The following is a 22,042-nucleotide window of genomic DNA, read 5'->3' as shown; positions in this document are numbered from 1 at the left end:
AAACCCGTTTGGATAGGTAAAACCCACTCATCATATAATCTACCGATATAAAGGATGAGTGAGCCCGTATAACTACAGACACAAGGGATATAACTTTCTTCCAAAGTTGGTGGTATACATTCGATACGTAAGGACTGAGGAGCGAGTACTAACGTTGCCAATGTTTATGGGCCGTGGTGACTACTGACCGTCAGGTGGACCATTTGCCCAAGTACCTTGTCATTTCATAAAAGAGTTACTCAATCCCTATATCGCCAATTAGCCATTCTAAATTCAATAGTGTTCTGATTTGAAACGCGTGAGTCGATTAAGCTACATTTACATAACATCTTAGTTCCAAAACGCCTTAAGTGTGAGTTGGATAAGTTGCCTATGGGTGATACTTACCATCAGGTGATCAGTTCGCTCGTCCTAAATACAGATTAAAAAATAATTGAGTTGTTGTAATAAATAATTCAAGAATAAAATGTATTGAGTAAACTTTACTGGTATCGCGTTCAAAAAATTTACAGTAAAATAAAATCAAGTCCTACCTCGTACTTTCTTATAGTTATTAATTAATAATGATTTGTTACGGTGATAAAAATAATAAAATAAAGAATCTTGTTGCTGTATAATTATAATACTTTTTTTAGATCAGACTCAGGGTCACGCCCTAGTCTCGAGAATTTTACAGCCATGTTTTAAATCAACATGCGATGGTATGCAAGCATTGTCCTGACGGACAGTAATATCTTTACCTCTAATTGTTTTCGTAAAGCCTTCTGTAGATCCTCACATTTAAAGATTACATTACTTCAATTTATTTACAATTATTTATTACTGTTTGATTGTTATAAAAAACACATTTCAGTTTTAGTATTATTATCATTATAATCAAGCAATCAAGCTCGAAAATATTTAAGCTCAAATTCTTTTTAGATATTTTTATAGAAATAATATATAGGAATTATTTATATAAAAATATTTTGTATTGAAGATGAATTAGCCATATATTTAATTTACTACTGAATTTTCGACGCACGAATAATTTCGAAGTCAGTAGCTTACTTAACAAGAAAAAAATCTGTTTACATTTCTTCACGAGACTGCAATAGTGCACAAGTTTGTGCTTAAATCAAGGAGCACTAAATTCCAGTAAGAACAGCGACCAGCTAATATAGTTAGCCATGTCCTTTGTATGTATGAATAAGTATGTATGTATGTGAATAACCCTCAAACTAGGGCGGAGATCTTATTAACCATAAAACATATATTACATCATTTAAGTTTTGTGTTTTATCCATTTACACGAACCATTCTTTAAATTAAAAGAAATCAGGAAAAAATAAAAATCAAAATATTATCACAATAAAAAATTTATTATCTATATAACATAACATCGGACCGTAACCGTTAAATGAAACGACAGTATATTACAAAATATGTATAATATAGGATACATGGCATTTATAATTAGTGGTCTGTACAAAATACATACAATTTTTTAAATTGCAACACCAAATTTCAAAATTATGAAAAAAAAATGAATTGGGTCATAAATTTAAACCCAGCAGGCTGTTAGTTATGTTTTTCTAACCAAAAAAAAAATAAATAAACCTACCAAGGAAATCAGTACAAATATTCAATTGAGCTCAGATTATAATGGTCCGGCCAAAAAAATAAAAATTGATTAAAAATTAGAAATTTGAATTTGTACAGACCACTGTGATACCTGGCCTCTGTATGATAAGCAAATTTTATGATATAAATTGAGAGCCATTAATGTGAACAAAACTTAATCATATCAAGTGATGTAGGCTGTTAACCACTGTTGGGCTTAGAGATTATACTACCATACTTAATGCGGATGAATCATATATTAAAACTAAATATAATTTATGTATATCATGTTCAGATATATATCACACTTATTGTGAAACTTGTGACTTAGGACATTCACTTCTTTCATTCACTCAATAGTTTTTTATGTCATATGAAATTGAATGTTTGATGTACTGAAATGAGTTCAAGCGATATAATGAGATTTTTTACTGTCTCTTCTCATTATTATTCATACTAAGATCTCAGTATTATATTATAGAACTAGTTTTTGTATCCAGCTTGAATACAGCAATCTTGTTCAATAAAGGATGGATTATCACACCAGTAGGAAGCGAAAAGGTTAAGAATACTTTGACATAAATTTTAGGTTTTGGTTTTGTCACTAGTGATATATCCTTGACTAGCGACCCGCCCCGTATTCGCACGGGAGCAATTTATTAATAAAGAAAATTTTATGATATAAATATGACTCATAACACTCAAGAATAAGTAGTTTTCTACCATTGTAATTGGATTATTAGTTCTGGAGATTACCTCATACATACAAACAAACATTTTACCTCATTATAATATTAGTAAAGATACACAGGGTTTATGATATGGCTTATTTTATAGTTTTCATTTATCATCATTTTTTTTTAAATTAACTTGTCGTTGTATTAGTAAGAGCAATTGTTAAACTGTCATACAGTTAGTATATAGAATGTTATGTTATTAAAATAATTCCCATTCAAATAGATTAATCGTTAAACGATAAAGTAAGGCTAATCATAAAAGTCAATATGGCATATCGACACACAATATATATAAATATTTGTCCAAATTTATTGGTAAAGCCAAGGGGAGCACAGATAATAAAATATATAACATAGTAACTTGTTGGTTTTTACTTTTAATTTCGTAAAACAACACATCGCTATATTTATACAATAGTATAAAAAAAACCATACCAAATGGTATATTGACATGTGGTCAATGCATATGAACCTTTATTAGATGTTTTGTGATAAATAAATGACATTTGAAATCATATCAGAGGCCAGGTATCGTATAAAATTAACAACATATTGTGTTGTTTACATGAAGTCATCATAGTCAGCATCGAAGTTACCGTAGGCATCGTATTGATTGAGGTGAGCCTGTAATAAAAGTATTACATATAAGTGACTTGGTCTTGTTAAAACAAATAGTTGTTACAGAAACTGTTCTTATCTCGTGTGTGGCCTATCTTTAAGTGTGTGTGTGTGTGTGTGTGTGTGTGTGTCTGTGTGTGTGTGTGTGTGTGTGTGTGTGTGTGTGTGTTTGCGCGTGCGTGCGTGCGTGTATGTGCGTGGACCTCCATTCCATATCACAAATAGACAGATTGCTTTGTCTATTGCTTATATGGAATGGTAAAAATAATATATGAAAATTTTGTATAGCTTAGACAGTCTCATTATTTATGTATTCTGTCCATATTATAATGTCAGAAGACTTTTGATAAAATTACAGGATAACAAATAGTATTTAGGCTGTCACATATACCTCAATGTGAAATTGATTACATATACACAGTTACCCTATCTCTTCACTGCAGATAGAAACAATATTTAATACTTATTAATTTTTCTTTAAATAAAAGTAAAGTAAATAGGAAATATTGGACAACATCACATGCATTGCAATGATCCCAATGTAAGTAGCTGAAGTACTTGTGTTATGGAAAATCAAGTAACAACGGTACCACGAACAGCCAGACCCAAGACAACATACAAAACTAATGAACTTTTTCTACACCGACTCGGCCGGGAATCAAACCCGGGACTTCGGGGTTCGTAACCTTTAAAACCGGTGTACACACTACTAGACCACGGAATTGCACGGAAATGCAACGTAAACAACTATAGCTTGTAACTTAGGCCATTCGCCTCTTATAGAAGGGTGATATTTCTCAAGTGTTTATATTTACATATTAAGCTTGTGTGTTAAGTTTGGTATGTGTATTGGTAACTTACATTATCGCCTTCCACTTTTAATTTAGCCTTGCCTTTGCCTTTGTTAGGCTTCTTTGATTTTTCATTCTTTTCCGCCTTTTGCTTTTCAATATAGAGATTATCAACTGTCATTTTTATCCTCTTAATGTCGGCTGATGGCACTGTAAACAGAAATATACAAATGTATTATTGGTGGTAAATTCCCACTGCTGGGCTAAAGGCTTCCTCTCCCTTTAAGGAGAAGGTTTGGAACATATTCCACCACGCTGTTCCAATGCGGGTTGGTGGAATACACATGTGGCAGAAATTCTATGAAATTCGTCACATGCAGGTTTCCTCACGATGTTTTCCTTCACCGCTGAGCACGAGATGAATTATAAAGACATATTAAGCACATGAATCAGCGGTGCTTGCCTGGGTTTGAACCCGCAATCATCGGTTAAGATGCACGCGTTCTAACCACTGGGCCATCTAAATGAAGATATATATAAACTTAAAATATAAAAAAAGTATTTCAAATGAAATATTTTATCATGTATTTCAAGTATAAATCTGGGACTAGTAAAACTTGGATGATAAATTTATTTTAAAACATGCTTTGAATTAAAACATGTAACATTACGAAACATGTCTAGTTCACTGACCTTGAAGCTATTTATTTTAACTTATTAGCTATGATTATTAATTTCTAATAGAGATCAAACATTTCTTAGTTTTGCGATGCCTTTACTTACTTTGTACTAGGATATTTTTGACCAAGTCATCAATAAAGGCAGGGAATTCATCTTTGGCTTTGTAGAAGTTGATCTTTTTACAAAGCAGGTCCCCAAACTCTGTAAACTCCTCCTTATTGGTTGGATGGAAGTTATCCAGCTTGCCACTACTGCCTTCAGTCACACCTGGAACAATGGCAAAAAATAGTTAATCAGCATGTTTCATCATCCTCCTGCCCTTAACCCAATCCTATTAGAATTCAGCGCAGCATGTTTCTCCTTCCATACCTCTCTGTCGTCATCTCACAAATCACTTCTAACCATATTGTCTATAACAGAATTCATCCATATTCCAGACCATATTTTCTTTGGTCGTCCTCAACCTCTAAATCCCTCCACATCCATGCTCAAGGCCTTCCTCTCAACATGTTCCTCATTCCTCCGAATAACATGCCCATACCATGATAGCCGTTTATGCTGACATTTTACAATACCATATAAAACACTATTAAATGTTTCCGGTGGTCATGGCCTCCTAACGAATTCCAGCCCAAGTGGCTATTCTTAAGAGAGACCAGCTATCTGCTTAAGCATGCACAAATATAAGACACATTCTCTTTTCCCTCATTCCTTTAACTCAACTGGGGTGCAAATGTTGCAACTCTGGCAAGATGTGCAAGCTTCATTGCGATATGACAATTATTTGACAAAAAAAATCCAATAACTTTTTGGGATAAAAATGAATCAATGACCTCAGGATAGCTGCTTTATCAGCGAGTCATTAACTAATTGGGCGATCAAAGTCATAAAGATCCTTCAAGAAACTCAGTAGTTAGTCAATCTTTCTTATAATAATAATGTTTGTAGTGTAGTACTATCGAGAAATAGACAGCATTAGCTGTAATACAATGGAATGGAATGGAGTCTTTGAGTTATAAATAGAATGACATTCCACATCCCCTGCACTTGTATGCAACTGACATAATAGAATGAGGGCCAAACCTCCCCATGAGAGCCTCATTTATAATTAGTAATTACTAATATTTTAGTTTTATACTAACTTATACCAGACTGCAAATACTTCTTAGAAATGTACTAGTTTTATGTATGTTTCTTAAACAAATTCTAGGAGATATGATATACCAACATATTAAGATAAAGGCAAAGTACACAAACCATTAACAGCAATTATCATTACCAATTGTTTGTAATAATTGTGACATTTGTAGATAAATACAATGAATTTATTACAATAGTTAAGTAATCTTTCTTCAATGTATTACAACATATATAAACACTGATTTGGACAATTTTATACATAAAAATAATGCTTCCTGTTATTTCTATTCTGTGAGCTTATCACTTTGTATACTGCACTTGTTGAAGATTTATAGCCCATTCTAATCTAAGATAAACTAATAGTTAGGACTATATTTTATTATATAATGCACAGAAAACAGTTCTTCATTGATATAACTTAATTTATAATACAGTAATCTGCTTAACAACACAACTTTTACATTTTAATTTTACATTTGATAAATCAAAAGCTCCAATCAATATTACGAAAAACTACTTTTTTACAATTCTATTATAGCCATAAAAGCAAACAATGGTGTTGCTTCAAATCAATGTTATTAATTTGTCATTTCTCCTACTGGCTTGGAATCTACTATACTATTAATGAACAATAGACAGAAAAATAAAAAAAAGATATGAGATAGATAGGAATTTGACAGGGACTGAAGACCTATTTTCTTCTTACTCAAAATTACAATACACAAAAAAAATATCACAAATTTCACAAAGTTTTACATAGATACAGAAAAAGCTTTCAGTTACTAGTGTTTTTAGAATCTTATACAGAGAACACATAGAGAAAATCCTTACCAAATGTTTCCAAGGCAAGTCGGAGATCTGACTCCTCTTGTAATTTTTGCTGTCGCAATTTCTCAGCAAGTTTCTGTTCCGGTGTGAGCTCCTCATCTTTCTCAGCCGCTAGACGTTCTGCCCTCTCGCGTTCAAGACGCTGCAAGTAATTATAACATTTATATTAATGATTGATATTACAGTCACAAATATTTTTTATTATTTCTTACTACAGTCAATGGAGAATATTTCCAGGATAATACAATAATTTTAAATCAATGTTAAGGTGAATATCTTGTGATCTGCGGATATTTAAGACTAACACCTAATGTAATGATGCAGTTATGTCTTATTGGATCAAAATTATCAATATCTTTTAGAATTGTCTTTGATGTTTAAAAGCCCACATCACAATCATAACAGATATAGTTGTAAATTAAGATAATGATAACATAATCTAAGCCTAGCCTGTAGAATTGTTTCAGAATGCCTTTATTTTTATAGACATAAATCTAATTAATAATGAATATTGTTCAAGAGGTGACTAGTTAAACAATGCTTTTTCATTTAAAATGTCAAATCAATGACAGAATGAAATCATAATTTATTTAATCAACATTTTTGTGTAAAAAAAGATCTAATTATTATCATATCATTATTGTAAAAAACGAAGCCTCAATAATAGTAATTTACATTATTACTTTATTTAGTATTAAATAACCAACAATGGAATACTTAATCAGTAAATTGAACATAGTCCATAACATTAAAGATAATTGAAAAACTTCACAAAGAAACCTGCATGTGTCTAATTTCAGTAAGCAACTAACGACATTTGCGCATAAGATTGGAATAATCTTCACAATCTTAAAAAAATACAAATTTATTCATATTAAAAGAGAAAAGCAGATACTAATACAGCCAATAATAAAAAGGCATTTATATTATATAAAACAAGCAACATCAATGTTTCTTTTTTGATTATCAAAATAAAGGCTTTATACTGGCTATTTTACCACCAGGGCCAAGATATATGGAAGAATAAAATTATAGCCATTTTTATAGCAGCCTTGCATACAGCAAGCATTGTTTACTGTGTGTTTAGTAAATATTTCATTCTGTTGTCGTTAATTCTTCATAAATGAACACAACTGTTCCACTAATTACCTCTTAAACAACAGTTGTTACAGTTACAAATTAATAGACACATATATATAGCAAAATTTTAGCTAGAAATTACATATAAAATACTTTTGCCGTTGAGTAATACTTTAGATGACCCTGGTTTTATTAATACTGTTGCTTAACCGAACACACCTTGTAAAGAATGTTAATTGACATTTAGTTCTAATTAGTTATACAAAACATATGGTATACTACACACAGTTATCTATTAACCATATTGAACATGTCTATTTAGAGTCAATGTCTCAATATTTGTTATCGTTATATTGTGTAAGTCATATTTCAGGAAACAATATCAAAATTTAAAGGTAAAAAGCAAGACTGTCACATTGACATATTGATAGTTTTTGACCTACCTCTTTTTCGGCAATTTTGTCTAATATTTTCTTTTTAGGTTTTGGTGGGGGTGGAGCTACCTCTTTCTTCTCCTCATCCTTCTTTTCTTCCTCTTCGTCCTCCCAACTTTCCTGTAAAACGAGCTGACGTCAACACGTAGGCAAAATTGAGGTTATGTGCTAACTTTAACAAGATATATTCGAAGATAATCTTATGACACTCTCATGTAGAGATACGCTAACAATTTGGCAGCTGTTCGCATTACCTTGACGGTCTCTTCCTCGTCCTCGCCTTCCCATTTGTTGGACGTCAACGTGGTCGGAAGTTTCGGTTCAAAGTTATCAGCATCTGTTAAACGACGTAATGGCTTTATTATACTACTAATCACAATAATTAATACGTTTGCAATAACTACGGACACTTACCCCACGACACATCCATGGTTGCGAACTTTCTAACACGGAACTAATTCTGCTACTTTTCACGTGAAAGACAAAATCAGACAAGTCAAGTTACTTGTATCTTTTTCAACACAAGATGTCTCCCGAATCGACAAATTCTCGAACAATAACAATTCTCAGACAAATTTTGTCAAACGATAGAGACTTTTCTGCATTGAACACGACCGAGCTGGGACAAGATAAACAAATGACATAATTTCAATAAATTTCCAACAGTACTACAATCAGATTTTATTACGCAAAAATATGACTCCATCGCAAGCGATAATTCCCGAATCACTAAAAATTTCAATATGGCCGTCTGACATTTTGTGTAATACTACCATACCTAAAAAAACATACAAAATTAACCTCAAATAAATTCTCTATATTTCATTTGTAATTAAGACATAACAAAAAAATATATAATAACAGAAAAATAAATGTTATATTTCTTTGTAATTTTCGGTTTTACTTAAAAAATCGTTTTATACAATATAATTATATAAGAATACTTTATAAAAAAAAAAAATAACCGAAATATAAAATCCTTTTTTTTCTGTATAATTAGTATAAGTAACACAATTAATAATAAAAATAGACATTTCAATAAATTGAACACATTTAAAATGAAATTACAACGTGCTTCATAGTTAGAACTGATTATAATAGATGTCGTTGTTAAGTAGGTACACAAATCACAGTTAACTTAAAATGAAAGATTAGCCCTTAATTTGACGGGAAAAAATCTATAACTTATATAGTTTTAGTATTATAGTTTTTTATTACTCAAAATATTAAAAAAAATAACATTTAGTTCTACAGAAATAGCATACATATACCTCTGCCCATATACCTAACCACTGGCACAGAAAAATTGTGTTGTTCGAACGTCGACAATGTTTGATAGCTTTTTATTACGTACGTTACATCTTGATAGATCTTACGTAAGGTACCTACACAAAGTTATAAGTAATAAACTATTTCTATGATAACGTAATCGCGCTATACGTACTGTGCCTCATAGACGGACATAGCAGTCTATAGTTTGTCCCTGAGTGGCCATTGATACAATGATGTTCTAGTAAACAGATATGTCATTAACGCGCAAAAAGTGAAGACTAGAAAACGTCCTAATTGGGACGTTTGCCTTTAGTCGTTTTCATCATAATTATGCCAGTAATACGTTATAATACATCATAATTATGTAGTAAAACGTTTTGCGTAATTAAAACATCTAGTTATCCCTCTTACTTATTGTTTTTATCAAGCTATCCTTTTTACTTGTAACGAAATGTAAAATAAACGGTCTCCGGCGCGGCACACTTTATTCTCTTGTTTAGTATGGGTATAACATATCTGTTTATTAAAATATAATTGCCATTGATATGTACACGTTTTTTTGTTTCTCACCATTTTATGTGCGTTTGCATTTTCACTCCTAAATATGAGGAGGTATACCTCAAACCGTATATCCTTCAAAAACATAGATTGTTTGTTAGTTTTGGAGTAATATCGTCTGTACAACAATGAGTATAGATAAACAATGATGTAATTGGTCTTGTGTTAATCTGGGAGAATGTTCGGCGTTGGTTTGCTCTACTATATAATACCTATCTGTAAAAATATGCGTATAAAAGAACCTATGTAAATGAGTTTCACAAGAGTTACCAGATCAGAAAAGTCGGTGTAATCGAAGTTTTGTTCTTGTAGTGTATTTCTGTATTGAAAAGCAGCTTTTCAGATTCGTAGCATAGGATAAACATTGGTATTCTTTTAGCTGCACTGACGATGACGATAGAACGTTGTGGAGTATTTTTGGGCAAACGTAGAGTGCTGAAGTTAGTCATAGGTTAGTACAAATTGCCACTACTTGGAGTTGTTTGAACAGTAAATAACTGTTGATGATTGCTGATGATGGTATGTCACTTATCACGGGCAACTGATTCTAAAGAAGGTATTGAAAATATACTTCAAAACGTATCGTAACGATTCGAACGTTCTCGCTAAGACTATCCAAGGAATTATCTACTGGTTTCGATTTTCAAACACTTCAAACAAACATTAGTATATTTCGTCGTACATTTGGGATCCTATTGGTTTCTTCCTCGACCAACATGATTTTATGTATTAAATGCATATAGCAAAATGGCGAAAAAGAAATTGGACTTGTTCATAAATATTGATAACGAAAAAGAATTTGAATACATGCTTGCTCATAACTTGGATAGACTTATATGTGAGTGTATTTTTGATGTTTATAAATTTTTCACCCGCACCACCTTGATGTCCGAAAATCTGCAACAGCGCGATTTCTTAGACATTTTCTGGCTCGCACAACCACTTTGTGGGACCAGCTTTCGCCGGCGGTTTTTCCGAACCGATACGACATGGGAACCTTCAAGAAATACGTGTTTAAATCAAATTATTTTATTACTTTTTTAGTGATCACTTTGAAGTCGGTGTTATTTTTTTTTAAATATTTTATTTTACTCTTTTTAGTATTATTTTTTCAAAATAGAAATTAAAAGTCCTTATGTAACAAATGGTTATTTGTTGATTTTTCAAAATGCCCTCAACCTATTTCAATAAAACTGGAGCATGATATCCCAAACAATAACATAACAAAAGAAATGTTTAGTGAACCTGTACTTCTCTTCAGAAAAGCTACGAAGAGGAGTATAAATCCATATATTAATGTTCAAAGAACTATTTCCTAACTCCTAGTAATTGAGGACTTACACCTTCCATCATCAGCTCAGCAGTATAATATTATGATTGCCAGAAGCAAATCCCAATATAACTTAAGAAAATATGTAAAACACGGTACTTGTGCCTATAAAATATGAGGGTTTCCCTCGATTGCTCCAGGATCCCATCATCAGAACCTGTTCTAATTAATATGGGACCAACAAGAACCTTTCAGACAAAAAAAAAAAATTAAAATCGGTCCAAGCGTCTTCGAGAAATCGGGGAACATACATAAAAAAAAAAGATTTCGGCCAAATTGATAACCTCCTCCTTTTTTGAATTCGGTTAAAAATTAAATAAATTAAATGATGTTTCGATATAATATGATAAAGTGTTTTTTTTAAGAGTTAAGTTTTTGCGTAAAAAGTTATTGAAACTATTATTATCAAAGTATGTCGACGCTTTTGTTATTCTACATTTTATTTAAGAATTAACGTAAAGATTCTTGAATGACTAAATCCCATGGACCCGATAAGTTTAATTAGTTTTATATTGAAAAAAAAAACATGTAGCTGCTATTACCACAGTATGTGTTGCGTCTTACTTATTCTCTTAAATATAATTTAGGTAATTGTTACGTTGGAGACCATTGTTGGTAATTTTCAATTAACGTTTCCTAATATTTTGTCCCTGCAATAATTCTGTTGACTCGTGTTCGTAGTACCAACATAAAAACTTAAAAAAAGTCTCTATCTCTTAACAGGTGCTGAATTACATTCTTCATTTGCTGGACCATGTACTGCTTTAGATCATCTATTTGTCAAAATTAAATTAGACTGGGGAGATGGGAAGGTCGTTTTATTACGGGTATATTATTTTTTTTATTATAATAGGTCGACTTACTTTGTTAGGGCTTTACGCAACCGCATCTAGATGGGTACCACCCACCCACACACAACAGTACTTGGCAGTGTTGTGTTCTGATTTGAAGGGTGAGTGAGTCAGTGTAACTAAAGGAACAAGGGACGTAACATCTTAGTTCCCAAGGTTGGTGGCGCATTGGCGATGAAAGGAGTTGTTAATTTTTAAAGCACCATTGTCTATGGGCGGTGGTGACCACTTACCATCAGCTGGCAAATCTGTTAGTCCGCCAAGGAAAAAAATAAGTTCGAGTGGTACCTATAAGTGATTGTCTAAGTCTTGTTATCACTTAAGATCACCACGCTGTCCCGAAAGATTGTTTTTTTTTAATATAATTTTCCGTCCGAAATTTCAGTGCCCATTCAAACTTCTACCCAAGATGTGATTGGTAAAAATATGCTTGTTTTGTCCACTGAGATACCTCATTTCAATTATATAGGATTTTAAATTAACATGGTTATTTTTATTATTAAAGTTATTAATTTCGGGATATTTACCATGTTTTTTTTTTTTTAAAAAACATGGTAAATATCCCGAAATTAATAATCATTTCAATTATATCAAATATTAATTAAGTGCAATTATAAAATGAAACTATATCGTGTGAATGCTTAAGTTCCAGTAATTTGTTTTCAGGTGTGTGTCGATGAAATACAATCCCTCAGTCGGTTTCAATGTCAAAGCGAACCGGTGTTTTTGTTTATTTTGGTAAATATTCAATAAATATTATTATTATTCTTATTGCAACAAATTAATTATAGTACGACGCAATTTAGATGTAGCATCGGCAATTTCAGTAAAACTGATTACTGCCGATTTATACAACCAATAGAAAAAGTTCCCTAATACGCCATTCGACGCTATTCGTCGCTATAATTTCTCGCGTCAGTTCAACCCGAGATAGCAAATGCATGTAAATCGACATGTCTAATAGACGAATGTATTAGGTCATACGATATTACAAGTTATTACGTTTGTGTAAACATCATATTCACATATGAAATAAATATTGATAATTTTATATCCCTTATTTCATATTTAAATAAATAAATAAATATTGGAAATCATCACATACACTACTCTGATCCCAATGTAAGTAGTTAAAGCACATGTGTTATGGAAAATCAGAAGTAACGACGGCACCATAAACACTCAGACCTAAGACAATATAGTAAAGTAATGAACTTTTTCTACATCGACTCGGTAGGAAATCGAACCCGGCTAGGTTTAGGTGGTAGTGTTTAATTTGACCATCAATAAAGTAACAGCCTATAAATTTCCCACTGTTGGACTAAGGCCTCCTCTCCTACTAAGGAGAAGGTTTGGAACATATTCCACCACGCTGTTCCAATGCGGGTTGGTGGAATGCACATGTGGCAGAATTTAGATGAAATTAGACACATGCAGGTTTCCTCACGATGTTTTCCTACACCGCCGAGCACGAGATGAACTCTAAACACAATTAAGCACATATATAGTGGTGCTTGCCTGGGCTTGAACCCGCAATCATCAGTTAAGATGCACGCGTTCTAACCACTGGGCCATCTCAGCTCACCAATAATAAAGTGTAAAGCAATTTGAATTTGAATTTGGAACACGTGGCGTACCCATGAATGAATGGTATAGGTTTTTTTTTTATTATGTAGTATAGTAAAAATCCTTGTGAAATTAAGTGGTTGTTTGCTTAGATATAAGAATAGTAATAAGTTATCATTTCGTGTTCGCTGATGTTATTTAAAAAGTAATCTTTAAATTACAGAATAACAAAATAACGAAAGTTTTCCGAGGTGTTAATAACATTTTGTTTGCTGAAGTAGCTAAAAAAGAGATCGAGTATTATAATGAAGGACGTGAAGGTGCCGTAATAGAGAGACCATGCTATGACATTGGTGAAGCATCGCCAGAGGAACAGGTAGCTTTATGGTATTATGAGCCGTTATAATGCGCAATAAAAGCAATTAATAAAACGGGAAAATCTTGCCAGCATTCGACGCAACCAGAATTTCATTTATATTTTAAATTTATAATATGTGTTTAATTATCTATTATAAATATTTAAAAACCAAGATAAATTGAATATTATGTTGAAAATTTGTCATTAAAACACTATAAATCCCAAGTAAATCAAACATTTATCGCGTTACTAAAGATTTACAAACGAAAAATTTCCGAGTCATTTTTTATACAAATATTCGATGTGTATATAACATGTGATATGTACACATTAATTTCTATTCACAAAATTATTTGCTATTAAAGGAATGGCTAAAGATACGTTTGTTGGAAAGACATGAAGAAGAAATGCTCGCGGCGACCCAAAGGAATCAACGCCAAGCTGCTCGTAAACGTCACAGAGCTGAGCTGATGGTGCCTCATCTGAAGCACATCAACTTTGTCCTTTACTGGCCTCATGCAAAACATGCCCATCCTGAGCTGTATGAGCGATGGGATATAAATAGTTTAGTCAATTAGTTAAAATATTTTACGTCTGATAAAATCGCCGGTGATCAGTGACCGTAGAACCTTTTCGATCAAAGCGTTCATCTTGGATGATAATTTATCCAAGATTGACCAGTGGTTAAAACAGATGAATTAAAAGTATATTACGGTTTCGATGGGACATAAAAACCAGTCATGGTCAGATATGTGTAATTCAACTCGTATTTGGCATTGAAGGAACATGTATGTATCGGATGAAAATCTGCCACATGTGTCTACAATAAAAATTGTATTTGTTACCATAAATTATTTACAGCTTAAACACGCAAAAACTCATGTTATACATGATTTTAAACGGTGATCGATCACATTGTCAATCACGTGTCCATACCATTATTATTGATTATTCAAAAGATCACAAGTCAGCCAAAAACTCGTGACTGTATTTGCTGGTATGCTATTGATAAATTGTTATTTTTTCAGATATAATGATGGTAGGTCGTGAAGAGATTCTTCTGACTAAGGAAATTGCAGAAGACGTACTCTACGCTGGGGATGCCCCGCTTAACGAAGCTTCTTTGCATATGTTACTATCCGGTCCGGCGCTTGCTATTTGTTTCAGATTATTGGATGAGGATAAACATTTTGTATGTTAGTATTGAGGTGGTCAATCACACAATAACATATATTTTGGTTCATCATTCCCAATTTGTGTTGCGCTGTAATTATATGTTGGTCATTTCTTGTGTAAGATAATGTGATATTCAAAAAGGAAACACGCAATCAACAATAGGAATATCTTATGGGATGTTCCTAGGAAACTTTATTTGGATTATTGTATAAATTAAAACTTCATTATATTACCACCAAAGAATTTTTCTTGTAGTTCCAGTAAAAAAGTTATTGGGGAAAAAATGATCTAAGCAAAATTTTAATTATGCAATAAAATTGAAATGATTTTCTTGCCAATATTTCGCGATAGAATTTACATTTTTGCATGTATTAAGGAAAATTTTCCGTTGTTTTTTTAACAATCCAGCTGTAAGTTACATTGTTTCATTTTTGTTGGATATGGAAATAACTTAAAACGGTTGTTCTTGCACTTGAGTTATATCCGCTCCTGTTGGATTTGCTAGCAAATCTCTTTCTCTCTCTCTCTTTCTATTTAATAGAGTGGAGAAACAGAGAGAGATGTAATAATGTGATTTTAGCTTTGGTGCGCAGAATTCTGTACGAGGAACTAGCACCGTTAGATGAGTCTAAATCATTAAATGAACAGTTCCCTAGAAAGACTGCATTTGATTTGTATAAAACCTTCAGTCCTGCCAAGGAAGATGTTTTGCGTAAGCGTCATGAAGATAAGTTGAAAAGAAAGGTAACACCTCAATAATTTATTAGTTACTCACTCTGATTTTTCGTGGATAAAATGAAAGACAATGAAACAAATTTTAATTTTATTTACTTTCATAAAGTAATGAATTTGTTTTGAGTAAAAGTAAGAAGTAAATAAATGGTCTCTTAAAAATTTTTTATAGATTGAAAAGTTCAATATATATATATATATATATATATATATATATATATATTTAATTTGTGTTTATAATTCATCTCGTGCTCGGTGGTGAAGGAAAACATCGTGAGAAAACCTGCATGTGTCTAATTTCATCGAAATTTTGCCACATGTGCATTCCACCAACCACGCATTAGAACAGCGTGGTAGAATATGTTCCATGACCTCTCCGTAATGGAAGAGGAGACCTTATCCCAGCAGTGAGAACTTTATTTTTACTTTGTTTTTACAATATGTATTCGTAATAATTTTTATCTAGCACGCTTACTATACTAGCTTCTATCTTAACCAGCAGTTGAAGTCAAAATTGTATAGTATTTATGTATGTATGTATTTTAAAAGGGTAAAATGAAATCTAAAGCTATCGAAATGTATTAAAATGAATATTATTCTTAATACTTCTTAGGAAGAAGCATTAGAGAAAAGAGCAAGGCGACTGTCGGAGATGCAACGCTTAGCGAGACAAGCTATTGAAGACGCAATCCAAGCTAAGCGAGCACAACGGGAACAACAAAAGCTTCAGCTGCTTAAATCTGGCGTACGTAATTCTGATATAATAAATGAAAAGCGCTTTGTGAACATTTTTGTGGAGATTATAAATGTTTTTTTTTTTTTTATTTATTATTTTGAGATCTTACCAAATTTAGTCGGAACAATAATTTGTTTTAAATCACGTGACCTCTGAACATTATATTAATAGCGAGTCAGTTTTCTTTACATAATGCAATGTACTATTTAATTTAATATTAAAACTTTTCTTCATTGAAAACCTCTTTTGTTATCCAATTATTTCATCATAATATTCTTTTTTCTTTTATGGCATTTTCGTAGGAGATAGCTCTTTTAATTTCCAGCGAATAACGTTGTAGAAACCCCAAATGCCCATCGCATTTGGGGTTTCTACAACGTTATTTCAACTGAATGAAATCAGGTTATCCCATTCCCTCTTCGCTATCTCCTTATAGACCATGACAATTACACAGAAAGAGCACGATTGCTTAAAATAAAGAAGGAAGAAGAGGTTTCATCCAATCCCATGGATCCATCTCATAGTATTAATATCAATGTGACCGCTTACCATCATATCCAATAATCAGTATGCCTTCTTATTTTAAATAAATAAAGTACGGTTAAAAAATGACGTTTAGATATGGTGCCAGTGAATCCTTTCAATAAAAATTACTTTTACAGAATTTATCAGCATTGGAAAAGCTTCGCCAGGAACCCTTTGATGAGAGAGTCGATATCGTCGTACCTGAGGTTAGTTGAAATATGTAATTATTCACACTGATTTACAGATTGGAATTTGTTCACTATTTTTTATTCCATAAACATTAAAATGGACATTTTTGTTTTGGCATAATGCTTGCTACGCGGACAAATATGTAAGACATGTTTTATAAATAACCAGTAGTCACCTCGCCTCTGGTGGGATTTCATTTTTAAGCCACTTCAAAAAAAGGAGTTTTGAGAGATTTTATTTTATTTTTATGTTTTTTCACCGATTACTTCGCCATTTATGAAGCGATTTTGATGATTTTTGTTTTGTTAGAAATAAGATACTCCTGGAATGGTACTACGATGAGGATATCAGAGTCTGATGATGGGATCCTGGAGAAATCGAGGGGAGCCCTCAAATTTTATAGGCACATGTACCGTGTTTAACATATTTTCTGAAGTTATATTGGCATTTGCATTATTCTGGCAATCATAATTTTATACTGTTGAGCTGATGATGGAAGGTGTAAGTCCTCAATTACTAGGAGTTAGGAAATAGTTCTTTCAACATAAATATATGGATTTATACTCCTCTTCGTAGCTTTTATGAAGAGAAGTACAGGTTCACTAAACATTTCTTTTGTTATGTTATTGTTTGGTATATCATGCTCCAGAAGTGGTCCCATGTAAGTTTTATTAAAGTAGGTTCAGCGCTTTTTGAAAAAATCAACAAATAACCACTTGTTACGTAAGGACTTTTAATTAATAACAATACAACAACAGCCTGTAAATTCCCACTGCTGGGCTAAAGGCCTCCTCTCCTTTTGAGGAGAAGGTTTGGAACATATTCCACCACGCTGTTCCAATGCGGGTTGGTGGAATACACACGTGGCAGAATTTCTATGAAATTTGTCACATGCAGGTTTCCTCACGATGTTTTCCTTCACCGCTGAGCACGAGGATGAATTATAAAGACAAATTAAGCACATGAATCAGCGGTGCTTGCCTGGGTTTGAACCCGCAATCATCGGTTAAGATGCACGCGTTCTAACCACTGGGCCATCTCGACTCGTCAATTCACTATAGATCGTATGTAAATATTTCTACATTTTGTTTTTCACTCAAAATCGTCATGACTTCAATAATACGTGTTTAAATCAAATTATTTTATTACTTTTTTAGTGATCACTTTGAAGTCGGTGTTATTTTTTTGAAAAAATAATTTATTTTACTCTTTTTATTGTTATTAATTAAAAGTCCTTACGTGACAAGTGGTTATTTGTTGATTTTTCGGTCGAAGTAGAAGTCGGTGTTATTTTTTTAAAAAAATATTTTATGTACGACACTTTTTTATTGAAAATGAATGAAAAAGTTAAAAACCTCGTCATAATATGGATAGAACTGATTAGTAATAGCAGCCTCTTAATTTCCCACTGCTGGGCTAAGACCTTCTTTTCCTTTCTGGAGAAGGGAATGAAGGCCTTAGCCCAGCCTAGGAGCATATTCCAAACCGCGACTATAATTTCGGGTTGGTGGATTCAGTGGTGACAGTATTTCATAGAAATTAGGCACATGCAGGTTTACTCACGATGTTCTTCACCGTCGAGCTCTACATGAATTATAAACACAAATTAAGCATATGAAATTTCATTGATGCCTAGGTTTAAACCGGCAATCATCCGTTAAGATATACGCGCTCTAACCACTGGGCCATCTCAGATCCACAGAACCTAATACTTTGATCAAAATATCTATAATCCTTTCAATGGGTATTTTAGATTATTACTTATACAAAAACGAATAGAAACAGTATAACGAACTTTAGATATTGTAAAGTTTTCAGCATATTCAATATTAAACGTAGCTTAATACATAGTTCTATTCCGAAGTTCTTGACTGCCTTCTTGGTCTAAGGTCTTGGGTTTACATCTCATGTAAGCTTAATAAAAAAAACTCATCTCGATAAACATCCTATAAAAACAATTCCACTTCTGAATAGAAACTACTTTTTAGCAGCATGAGCATAATTATCATCATATTTTTTATAATTGACGATGACTTCGACAAGCTGTGTAACATTGTTCTTTTATTTATAAACATATGACTAAGATCCGATTTCCATACTTCCATATCATAGTTTACATAGGAAATGGATGTTGAAAAGTCCTGTTTTAGCGCAAAATTTCTTTACTGTTACATAGTTCCAACGGTTTAGACTGTTTAACAAATGTCAGTTAGTCACTTAAAAAAACTAATTGGTATCCAGTACTAGATTTCCAAGAATATAGGTATATGAATGATCGTGAATTATTACAGGAGCTCCCCGAAGAAGAAGAAAGTAGCGAGGAAGAAAACTCAGACGAATATTTTCCACCAGCTGGACTACTTATACCAGGATTCTATGCGCCACCAAACGATATAGCTAAGGCGAATGGCCTTGCTATATTGTTTCCAACTGTAAGTAATCTATTAAATTTATTAATCCCTGCGAAGAAATGTAGACGCGATGTATCTGAAAATCTGCAGCTTAACCTTTTAAATAAACGAGATAGCGATATTTGTAAAGTAATGGGAAAGCTATCGTAATTATCTTTATAAATAATTGTTATAGCTGATAGTACACCTATTTAGGATACAATAACTATCATTATTTTGTGGTTTTCTTACATTTTTTGGAGATTAAGTAATATGTTTTTTATTTTTTTTATACTCATCAGCCTACTGCTCTCCACTGCTGAAAATAGGCCTGGCTGCGTTGCTTCCCTTTTTATTATACTTTTTTATAATTGTGCCGTGTCTTAAATAAACATTTCTTCTTTCTTTCTTTCATTATCATGTACATAATTATATTCTACCACCAAATCGCAATACTTGGTATTTTTGTGTTCCGGTATGAATGGTGAGTGAGTCTGTGTCACTGTAGACACATAGAACGATTACATTACTTTTGCTAAGAAACGATAGGACTTTTCCATATATGTTTATAAATGAAAATGTAAAGACTAAGGACTATATGCCCATAATATAATGTCAATATTTCAGTTAGTATCAGAAAATGTGACGCCTGAACCGGAACATCTTCCACCACATGTGTTAGTTATGATCGACATGGCGAAGCGATACAAAGCTATCGAAGCTATGGCGAACTACAAGAAGGAAATTATACATGTATGAGGTTTGCGTTGTAACTAGTTGATGCGTGTGACTTTATCCAGTTTCCATGAGCCGTGATGATAATAGGTGGTAGAGCTTTATACAGGCCCATGTGGGTTGGTACCCAAATGTCTTTAATTATATTCTATTGTAAAGCAATACTAAGTATTGTTGTGCACCGGTGTAGCGCAAGGGACATAACATCTTTGTTTCCAAGGTTGCTCCATCGACATTGGTTACGTATTCTGTAAGAGTTTGACTAAAAAAATATTCCAACCCGGCTGGCCTATTCACTTTCATGTTCAAACTATTCAGCTGTATAATATAAAGTGGTAATTTTTTTTTAATTTTTTTGGTTTCACACAATAAATCTTATTGGCCGCTATAGTGTATATACTATTTCAAAACATTGAGTCCAATGCCCAAAAGGTGTATAGAAAAGATCGTTTTCTTAGCTAACCTAACCTAACCAAAATTGATCCAAGTCAAAATTTATATGTTTTGTAAAATACATTGTGTTTTATTAACCTTAACTTCCTTTCTTCATCAACGCTTACGTTTTTTATCGAAACATTTAATTTTTTAGATGGGAATCTTCAAAGCAACTTCTCCTACTGATGCTGTCCATATCGCATACAGCGTTAAGCAGTTTGATAGCAAGCAACGATGTCATGATTTGTTAGTTTGACACATTTTAATACTTTAAGGGGGCGAAATGCTTTGATAATTGTCGATTTCAAGTTTCGCCATTATCTTTATTGCTGAAAAATTATTATAATTATTTTATTTTTGCAGTGGTTGTTAAGTACAACGATATTTTTTCTATATAAGATTTCAAATTAACATGGTTTGGTCATTTTTAATACTACAAGTATTTAAAACGGGTTATTGACCAGTGTTTACGCAGCATATGAGAAAGGAGACAGTCCGATATGGACACTTCTAATGCTGTCAATATCTACCCGCAAAGTTCAGTCTCGTGAACAAGACATTCGTTGATAATGTTGAATTATGAACTCCAAAAAATAAATAATAAAAATTAAAAACATGGTAAATATGCAATTTTAAATACTTGAAACCTTAGCAGTCTGTACATTTCAAACGACTGACTTAACGGCACGGCTCTTTTCCTTTTAAGGAGAAGATTTGAAGCATATTCCACCTCATTGCTCATATGCGGGTAGTTGGATGCACATGTGGCAAAATTTCGTTGAAGTTAATCACATGCAGGTTTCCTCACGATGTTTTCCTTCACCGCCGAGCACGAGATGCATTATAAACACTAACTAAGCACATGAATATCCAGTGGTGCTTGCCTGGGCTTGAACCTACAATCATCGATTAAGATGTACGCGTTCTAGCCACTGTTTATTTTAATGTTACTGTAAAAATGTAAAGTACTTGTAACGATATTTTCATCTGCTGATAATTTCAGGGAGAGTTTCAAATTAGCGTTCATGGTGTCCGTTAAATCAGACTTAGCGTTGCTGGAGCTAACAGATTTGATCCCGTTCCACGTCAGCCGAGACCCGATTGTAGGCGAAATTGAATGTGCGTTGCTGTTTTCCGTTGACTATAGTGATCACTACAATGAATTTGAAGATTTTGATATAATCAATAAATATATTAAAAAATATTTGTAGTTTTGATACAAACGATAAAAACATTACATCTCAGTTCCCAAGGTTGGTGGTGCATTTGTTATGTAAT

The 22,042-nt window shown here is 32.7% G+C and overlaps 2 protein-coding genes across 2 annotated transcripts; one reads left to right on the top strand and one right to left on the bottom strand.

Moving 5' to 3' along the window:
• Positions 1-1,340: 1,340 nt before the first annotated feature.
• On the bottom strand, positions 1,341-8,652 carry LOC124537311 (eukaryotic translation initiation factor 3 subunit J). The gene is made up of 7 exons (XM_047114121.1): positions 8,326-8,652; positions 8,166-8,248; positions 7,921-8,031; positions 6,401-6,539; positions 4,532-4,696; positions 3,819-3,958; positions 1,341-2,963 (listed from the first exon to the last, which is right to left on the bottom strand). The coding sequence occupies exons 1-7, from the start codon at positions 8,339-8,341 to the stop codon at positions 2,901-2,903; spliced, it is 717 nt and encodes a 238-aa protein (XP_046970077.1). The 5' UTR covers positions 8,342-8,652; the 3' UTR covers positions 1,341-2,900.
• Positions 8,653-10,462: 1,810 nt separating this feature from the next.
• LOC124537584 lies at positions 10,463-21,975 on the top strand. Its single transcript, XM_047114458.1, has 13 exons — positions 10,463-10,579; positions 11,795-11,898; positions 12,589-12,660; positions 13,712-13,864; positions 14,212-14,410; positions 14,875-15,042; positions 15,603-15,766; positions 16,368-16,499; positions 17,153-17,221; positions 19,499-19,636; positions 20,222-20,347; positions 20,919-21,010; positions 21,768-21,975. The coding sequence occupies exons 1-13, from the start codon at positions 10,489-10,491 to the stop codon at positions 21,973-21,975; spliced, it is 1,716 nt and encodes a 571-aa protein (XP_046970414.1). The 5' UTR covers positions 10,463-10,488.
• Positions 21,976-22,042: the final 67 nt, after the last annotated feature.

This window comes from Vanessa cardui, chromosome 18 (assembly GCF_905220365.1).
Source record: "Vanessa cardui chromosome 18, ilVanCard2.1, whole genome shotgun sequence".
In the NCBI taxonomy this organism is placed as follows: domain Eukaryota; kingdom Metazoa; phylum Arthropoda; class Insecta; order Lepidoptera; family Nymphalidae; genus Vanessa; species Vanessa cardui.
Note: the sequence above shows the minus strand (reverse complement) of the source record. Positions and strands in the feature narration are given on the sequence as shown.

Excerpts from the sequence above, each read along its gene's own strand:
- LOC124537584 (XM_047114458.1), top strand. The coding sequence starts at position 10,489 with ATGGCGAAAAAGAAATTGGACTTGTTCATAAATATTGATAACGAAAAA. Across the intron at positions 15,043-15,602 it reads TGAGGATAAACATTTTGTAT|CTTTGGTGCGCAGAATTCTG; the intron begins GTTAGTATTGAG and ends ATGTGATTTTAG. Across the intron at positions 19,637-20,221 it reads TTGCTATATTGTTTCCAACT|TTAGTATCAGAAAATGTGAC; the intron begins GTAAGTAATCTA and ends TCAATATTTCAG.
- LOC124537311 (XM_047114121.1), bottom strand. Across the intron at positions 8,032-8,165 it reads ACGAGGAAGAGACCGTCAAG|GAAAGTTGGGAGGACGAAGA; the intron begins GTAATGCGAACA and ends CTCGTTTTACAG. Across the intron at positions 2,964-3,818 it reads TAAAAGTGGAAGGCGATAAT|GCTCACCTCAATCAATACGA; the intron begins GTAAGTTACCAA and ends CTTTTATTACAG.